Source organism: Cebus imitator, unplaced genomic scaffold (assembly GCF_001604975.1).
Source record: "Cebus imitator isolate Cc_AM_T3 unplaced genomic scaffold, Cebus_imitator-1.0 Scaffold432, whole genome shotgun sequence".
Taxonomy (NCBI): Eukaryota; Metazoa; Chordata; class Mammalia; order Primates; family Cebidae; genus Cebus; species Cebus imitator.
The window spans coordinates 278,339-286,657 of NW_016107747.1; the positions used below are offsets into that span (position 1 = coordinate 278,339).

The window sequence follows — 8,319 nt, forward strand, 5'->3', positions numbered from 1 at the left end:
GGTAATAAGGAATTAAGAAGCACTTTATGGGGATGCTACATTAAGCAGAGATAGATGGTACAAAAAAAGGGCACTCTAGAGGATGTGGCCTCAAAGGAATTGTGCTGGTACCTCAGTAATAGGCGTTATTTTAATATACAGGAGGAGGAGGAGGGTACTCTGAGTAAGGAGAAGGGCCAGGTAAGGGGTCTACACTCCCGGTAAGGGTGCGGAAATGGGAATGGTCTGGATGAGTGTGGAAGAAAATTTAAAAACTGAGCCAGTGTGGGTCAGTGGAAGAGTACAGAAGTAGTGAGAGATGAGATTGGTCTAGATAGGTTAAACCCTGACTACAGGATCTCAAAGACACTAGAAGTAATTGGTGGGCAGCTTTTAAGCAGAAAAAATGACATGACCAAAGTAATCTTTAAGGAAACCTTCAGTGGGCAGACTGGGTGGCAAATGGCACCTCAGACTCAGAAGGACTTTAAGGCCAAGCTGTCATCTGGCCACATGGAGAAGATGACTGGGCTCAGCCCAAGGGTAGCTCTAATAATGAGGAAAAGGAAAGAATCCTGAAGACAATTTGAAAGGAGAATAACAGCACTTGGTACAAGAGGGTGAGAGAAGGGAGATGTCAAAGATGTGTGGAGTTTCTAGAGAGGGTGTTTTAGACTTGCTAAAATCAGGAACAACACCCTCTTCTAAAATCTAGGATTGAATTTTGATTCTTTATAAAAAAGGACCACAGGGGAAATTTCAGGACACCAAGAGAAAAAAGAGGACATTAAAAGGTTATTCTGTTGCCCCTAAACCTTGTTTTATAACATTCAGTTGTTTACATGGTGGTTTCAAGCTTTCTGCATGTGTGGTTTTGGCTCTCTGCTACGGAGATTTCCTGCTTTGATATATCAAAGCAGATCTGGACCTCAACACTATGTGGACACAGTGGGTTTCCTGCAATAGGTACTGTCTCAAATAGAGTTTATGTTTTATTCCTTAATTTGAGGCAAGTGGAAGAGAAGGCTCTTTTGTAGCAAAATGAAACAGCTAGCTAGCCTAATATTTGGTTAAAGATTTTTCATAGAAATTTGCAACATTTCAGGCTGCCCCTGTTAAAATGACATGACATTGATCAGAGAAAGATTTAGAAATTAACAGCCACAATTAATTTTCATCTTTTTGGGAAGTTTCAGGCCTATAAGAGAATTTGACCCAGTCTCTTGAAATTAGAAAAATGAAGAAAAACTAGTCAAGACTCAGATGCTTCTGGTGGACTTAGATAAATTGAAAAGCAATCTTGAAGCACATTTTTTTTGTTGATATTCATATATTTAAATATTTTGAAAGTGATATGAAATACTCTTCCACATGAGAATTTCTGAAATAGGCATGAACCCTGTGATGTTCTTTGACCATCATGCCAAATAAAGGCTTTGATGAAATTCTAAGGTGTATAAATATAAGTTCATATGATATATATTATTATAATTGTAATAATAAATATGTATGTGATATATAAAATACATCATAATGCAGCTTTTATATATTAATCTTGTCTTTATTATTCTGTTCTTATGCTAAAGCCCTTCTTTCTGATTTTGTTTGTTTGCAGCATGTGCAATTGCTATACCGGCTGACTTAGTATTCCTCATTGAGGAATTTAGCAGGGTTAGGCAACCCAATTTCCAACAAGTTGTCAATTTCCTAAAGACCATTGTCAGTTCTCTAAGCATTCTTCCTGATGCTGTGAGATTTGGCTTGGTCTTCTACAGCGAGGAATCACGACTTGAATTTTCACTGGATACATTTCGGAATCCAGCTGAAATCTTGGAGCATTTGGACAAATTAACCTACCGTGAAAGAAGAGGAAGGACGAAGACTGGTGCTGCATTAGATTTCCTGAGGAATGAGGTTTTCATTCCGGAGAAGGGTAGCCGGTCCAGCCACGGCGTGCAGCAGATAGCTGTGGTCATCACGGAAAACGTCTCCCAAGACAGTATCTTTGGACCTGCTTCTCGCCTCCGAAGAGCAGGGGTCACCATCTATGCAGTGGGCACCCAGGATGTCTCAGAGAGTAAGGACCTGGAGAAGATGGCATCATATCCTCCTTGGAAGCATTCAGTCCCCCTGGAATCCTTTTTGCAGCTCTCCATAGTAGGAAGCAAGCTTATGAACCAGCTCTGCCCTGAGATTGTGCACCGTCAAGTTTCTGTTAGTGGGACGAGCTATCCCGTACAGGAAGGTAGGAGGGTCTTTTCCAAATTTGACATTTTTAAACAAAAAACCTTTCTTAAGTTTTTTAGTTGCTCCATGTACCTATATCCTCTATCCTCCAACAAAGAAAAGATTTTGAAGTCAATTCATTAAAAAAACAGGAACAGAAATGTATAAAAACTTTATCTTGATGCCAAACAATGCAGGAGACTAGAAGTGAAAAGGCAATATTTCTAGCACCTCCTATCTTATCCTTCATCCCTTTAAAAATATATACAAATTTTACTTTTTTTTTTAAAGATAGGATCTTGCTCTTTCACCCCGACTGGAGTGCAGTGGAGCAATTACAGCTCACTGTAACCTTGAACTCAAGAGATCCTCATGCCTCACCCTCCTAAGTAGCTTGGACTGCAGGGATGCACCCCCATACTCAGCTAATTTTAAGATATTTTGCAGAGCCAGGGTCTCATTATGTTGCTCAGGCTGGTCTCCAACTTCTGTCCTCAAGTGATCCATCCTCTTGGCCTCATAAAGCTGTGAAATTATGGGTGTGAGCCACCATGCCTCGCCCCCTTCTGTTTTAACAGTTTGATGAAGATATTTACAGTAGAAGCCCTAAGAAACCAAATTTGGCTTGATCAAATCTTAAGTCATTTAAGCAGACAACTACTATAAAAAGGATACAAACATACTTGAATTTTAAAAATTTTATTTATTTTTTCCTCAGAAACTATTGTTTCTCACATACTTGAAATAAAAAAAATTAATACATATAAATGAATGTTAATTTGCCAATCTTTTGGTATAGGGCCAAAGCTTCTTTGAGTATGAGCCCTGCTGATTGGATTTCATGTATTTTTTTAAATAAACAGTCCAATATTATGTTATATATAATTTCCAGTTTCAGTTTCCTTAAAGGGGAAAGACTTTTGAAACAATTCAAAACAGAAACAGAAATAACTATTGATTTTTATAATCTTAAAAATGAAATCTTTTGTAATGCTATCTAGTACACTGGCAAATTTTTTAAAAACAACTTTCTTTTATTGAGTCTTTCTGAAGCAGTTAACCTGGTTTTCATAGATGCAATAAACCTCTTTTAGTCATGCTCATATCCTATTGATTTGCATGTATTTGATTAATTATGTAATTATAACAACAAAACTGCCGTAAACAAGCTAGGGACAAACCTACCTTCATCTTGTTAAGCTTATTCTTCCAATGGGTGAAGTGGAACTTCAGGTTCTCAATGTTTTATAGGAGCATCACTCATGCTTTACAGAGGAAAGGGAGAACATTAGTTTACCTGGTAAGTTACTAAAGTAGAGTTTGGTCAGGAGAGTTCCTACTACATATGCAGTTTTTTTAAAAAAACATACACACCAGAAAAAACATAGTGGTTAAGTGTATGCACTTTGGCCTAGATTTGCCACTTACTCGCTGTTATGAAAATCTTTGTGTCTGTCGTCTTATCTATTTTTGTCTACCCATGCTAGTATTTCTTAGATTCAGATTAGAATCACAGATTTAAATTAGAATCGTTGAAATGTATGTAATTGAGGTAAAAATTCAAGGCTGTGATTATGTCTTCAAGGGAAAAATCACTGAGCTTCGTTTCTTGTTAAACAAATACTGAGTGATCTGGTAATTTCTTGATTACTTGTGCTGAGGCCTGGATTTGAAATATCTAAATAAATTCCTATCCTTCTCTTTGACCTATATTTTTAGTTCCTTTCTCTGTTCCGGAAATGAGAAACAAAATTGTTGAATATGAGTTTCATTTCCATGTGTGCTCCCTGCCTATATTCTGTAGATGAGAAGGAGGGAAGAGGAGCCCCGCTAGTTCACAGTATGAAGAGCTGAGGGTTGGTTTCTCTTTGAGACTGCAGAGAAGCTAGAAAGAAACTTGCAATCAGAAAAAGTAGCCCAAAGTCTAGAAGGGTGGGGGAAGGGGGTAGCCTAGAGGTAAATAGAAGCTGTGATAATTTTACCAGAATTTTGTCTTGGCTGATCACAATGATCATAATATCTACTATTTATTGGTCATTTGTCATATGTCAGATACTCTGCCAAGCATTTTATGTATATAATTGATGTGAATGCTCAGCAGCCTCCATACTGTAAGAAATATTCCCTTTCTCTTTTCCCCCAATATCTCCTTCTGCTAAGACTGACAAGAATGTACAGTGCAGGCAGTATTTAGAGCCGTCAGCTCCTCTTGACAATCCAAGGGCCCTGGACTATGGTGAAGCCTCCTTGGGCGGCTCCTGTAGTGAAGCCTCCTTGGGCTGGCTGCAGAGATGCCCTTTCCTGCACAGTGGTCCTTTTCTCTGATGCCAGACAGCCATCTACGTATCAGCAGTGGATGCTGGGTTCCAGCAAAGTTTGGGTTTTTGCCTTATTTTACCATAATCTGTCCTCTACTCTCCAGAATTTAGCAAATACTTACTGTGGGGTAAATGACTCCTTTCTCTACTTGCTCTAAGCTACACTCCTTTCCAATGCATGCCCCTCTAGGGTAGCACTGCCGGATGAAATATAGGACACTCAATTACATTTGAATTTCGTTCATATAAACAAGTTTTTTTGTAGTATAAGTATGCCCCATATATTGCATGGACCCAGGCCCTCCCACATGAAGACCTGAGCAGGGGAGCCCAATTCCTACCTCATACCACTTCCCTTTCAGCCAAGAAAATTAAAAGACTCTTCATGGGGTCAAGGGGATCCAGAGATTAATAACTCAAGCCTGGCCTGCCCTTATTGTGCCCTTGTTGAGAGGGAGTGGAGAAAAGTTTTTTTTTTTTAATCTGCTTGATGACAAAAATAAAACACCAGGTACTCTTAACCCTACATCTCTAATGCTGAACTCTGCTGTGTTTACATGATATTACTGTCTCTTTACAATAAGCTTATTGAGTAGGTGTCAACATCCTCATTTGATCGATCAGGAAACTGAGATGCAAGGAGGCCAAGCATGCTAGCAACCGAGGAGACAGGATTAAATGTAGAGCCACTTGCCCTGGGGGCTAGCTTTAACATAAGGTGACTCATTTAATTCAGACTCTTTTTAAAAAGAATTTCTTCTAAAAAGAAAAAAAAGCAGGATACATATACAGAATGTGCAGGTTTGTTACATAGGTATATATGTGCCATGGTGGTTTGCTGCACCTATTGACCTGTTCTCTAAGTTCCCTCCCTTCACCCCCGACCCCTCAACAGGCCCTGGTGTGTGTAGTCCCCCTCTTTGGGCCCATGTGTTCTCAATGTTCAACTCCCACTTATAAGTGAGAACATGTGGTGTTTGGTTTTCTGTTCTGGCGTTAGTTTGCTGAGGATGATGGCTTCCAGCTTCATCCGTGTCCCTGCAAAGGACATGAACTCATCCTTTTTTATGGCTGTGTAGTATTCTATAGTATATATGTGCCACATTTTCTTTATCCATTCTATCACTAATGGGCATTTGGGTTGGTGTAATGTCATTGTTATTGGAAATAGTATTGCAGTAAACATACATGTTCATGTGTCTTCATAGTAGAATGATTTATATTCCTTTGGGTATATACCCAGTAATGGGATTGCTGGGTCAAATGATATTTCTGGCTCTAGATCCTTGAGGAATCGCCATACTGTCTTCCACAATGGCTGAACCCATTTACATTTCCACCAACAGTGTAAAAGCGTTCCTGTTTCTTTATAGCCTTGGCAGCATGTGTTGTTTCCTAATTCAGGCTCATTTAATAGAGAATGTTTTAAATTAACTTAAGTCAAATTATTAAATTAAATTACATTTCAGGATGCACATGCTTTTGCCCATGTACTTAAAAATACAACTTGGATGGGAGACAGGAATAACAGAATCTGAGACAGTTCATAGCTTCAAATGTGCTCTGATATTACTTTCATTTCCTTAACTTCCCTATTTAAGAAATATCAAGTTATATTTACTTTATGTCTTAAGAGGGGTTCATCAGAAACAGACTCTGAGACTATGATTTGGATGCAAATTATTTATCTGTGTGGTGATCCCAGGGGATACTGATAGGAGAGTGGAGACTTAAGCACCCATTCGGGGTGAGGAGTAACCTACAGGTTATTGCTACAGGCAACTGGGGACTCGGAAGCCATGCAGGACTTACCTCAGAGTGGTTCTATGCAAAGAACAAGGGAGCTGGGGTCTTTATCCACAAACCTCTGCCAATTATTGCTTGGTGGCTGCTTCTAGACTGACTCTCAGGCATTCTAGTCTTCCCAGTGTGCTGGCTGATCATGCTGTTGGCCAAAGAGTACACGTAGGCAGAGTCACAGGTGCTGTCAAGGGAACAGAGAGTACTGAAGGAATATGGGTGGAGACTGGGATCAACGCTCTGGTTCTTTACCATCTCAGACTGTGTTATGATGGGTTCTTGCTTCTTTTTGTCACCTAGGTTGTGCGCACATCCAAAAGGCAGATATTTACTTCCTTATTGATGGGTCTGGCAGCATCAATCCAGAAGCTTTTCTTGACATGAAAGTGTTCATGAATGAAGTGATAAAGATGTTCCAGATTGGGCCTGACAGAGTACAGTTTGGAGTCATTCAGTACTCAGATGAAATTAAAAGTAAATTCGTCCTCAGCCAGTATCCCACTGTGGCAGAGCTGAAGGTAGCCATTGACAACATCCAGCAGGGGGGAGGTGGTACCACAACCGGTGAGGCCTTGAACTACATGACTCAAGTGTTTGCAGACACTGCCCGAATCAATGTCGCTCGATATCTTATAGTCATCACTGACGGTAAATCTTCAGACCCGGTGGCTGATGCTGCAGAAGGATTGAGGGCAAGTGGAATTATCATTTATGCCATTGGAGTAAGAGAAGCTAACATTGATGAGCTTAAGGAAATAGCTAAAGACAAGATTTTTTTTGTGTATGAGTTTGATTTACTGAAGGACATACAAAAAGAAGTGGTACGGGACATCTGCTCCTCAGAGGGTAAGACTTTTTCTTCTTCAATCTCCTTTCCCGCCTCTCTGAGAATATGTACCTGATCTATTTAAATGAGCTTCATTCTTTTACCCCTCTTTCCCCCCAACACAGGATCTCACGGTATTGTCCAGGCTGGTCTTGAACTCCTGGGCTCAAGCAATCCTCCTGCCTCGGCCTCCCAATAGTGCTAGGATTACAAGTGTGAGCCACCGTGCCCAGCCAGCTTCATTCTTTAATCATGGATTCACTGGTTGGCAACTTAGTATTGAACATTCAAAATGACCATAACCTAGAATGAAGCGAGATGGTCAAGTTTTATATATTTATCATACAGCTGTGTCTTATTTTGAGACTACTCCGTATTGTAGAGCAACTCTACTGGGTTGCAGAATATTTGCTTCATTGGATTCCTCTTCCACCTCTTTCTAAAATGTTTTCATGTTGTATATATGCCATTCCAGACTGTCCCTTTGAGCTTGTAATTAATTGGCTTCAGATTATTTTTTTTTCCAGATTCCTAATGAATGTTCTATTCTGCTTCCTTTTTCCCCAGCCTGTAAGAATAGTAAAGCTGACATTGTCTTCCTGATAGATGGTTCAGAATCTATCTCCCCAGAAGACTTTGAAAGGATGAAAATATTTGTGGAGAGTATGGTGAACCAATCTAATATTGGTGCTGATGGAATTCAAATTGGCCTTTTGCAGTTCAGCTCAACACCACAGGAAGAATTCAGGCTCAACCAATACTCCTCAAAGGTGGACATTTATAATGCCATCTTTGATGTTCAGCAGATGCGTGATGGCACCCGCACTGGGAAAGCTCTGAATTTCACTCTGCCTTTTTTTGACAGTTCAAAAGGAGGGAGACCCAGTGTTCAACAATATCTGATTGTGATCACCGATGGGGTTGCCCAGGATAATGTAATTATACCAGCCAAAGCCCTCAGGGACAAAAACATAATTATTTTTGCCATTGGGGTGGGAGAAGCCAAAAAATCGCAGCTTTTGGAGATCACTAATGATGAGGACAAAGTGTACTATGATGTAGATTTTGAGGTCCTGCAGAACCTGGAAAAGGAAATTCTTTCTAAGGTCTGTGATCCACAAGGTGAGTGACAGAGAATTGTTATTTGATCCACAAGCTCATCGTAGGTAT

General features: G+C 39.9%; 1 protein-coding gene across 3 annotated transcripts in view; it reads left to right on the forward strand.

Moving 5' to 3' along the window:
- LOC108290359 (collagen alpha-4(VI) chain-like) overlaps positions 1-8,319 on the forward strand; it is a 106,758-nt gene that overhangs the window by 25,333 nt on the left and 73,106 nt on the right. For 2 of the 3 annotated variants that reach the window (XM_017510149.2, XM_037731932.1), the window contains 3 exons: positions 1,595-2,224; positions 6,624-7,169; positions 7,717-8,271. In XM_017510149.2, the coding sequence (XP_017365638.1) occupies positions 1,595-2,224; positions 6,624-7,169; positions 7,717-8,271 (1,731 nt within the window). The remainder of the gene's footprint in view (positions 1-1,594; positions 2,225-6,623; positions 7,170-7,716; positions 8,272-8,319) is intronic. The other variant, XM_037731933.1, reaches the window with a different exon arrangement.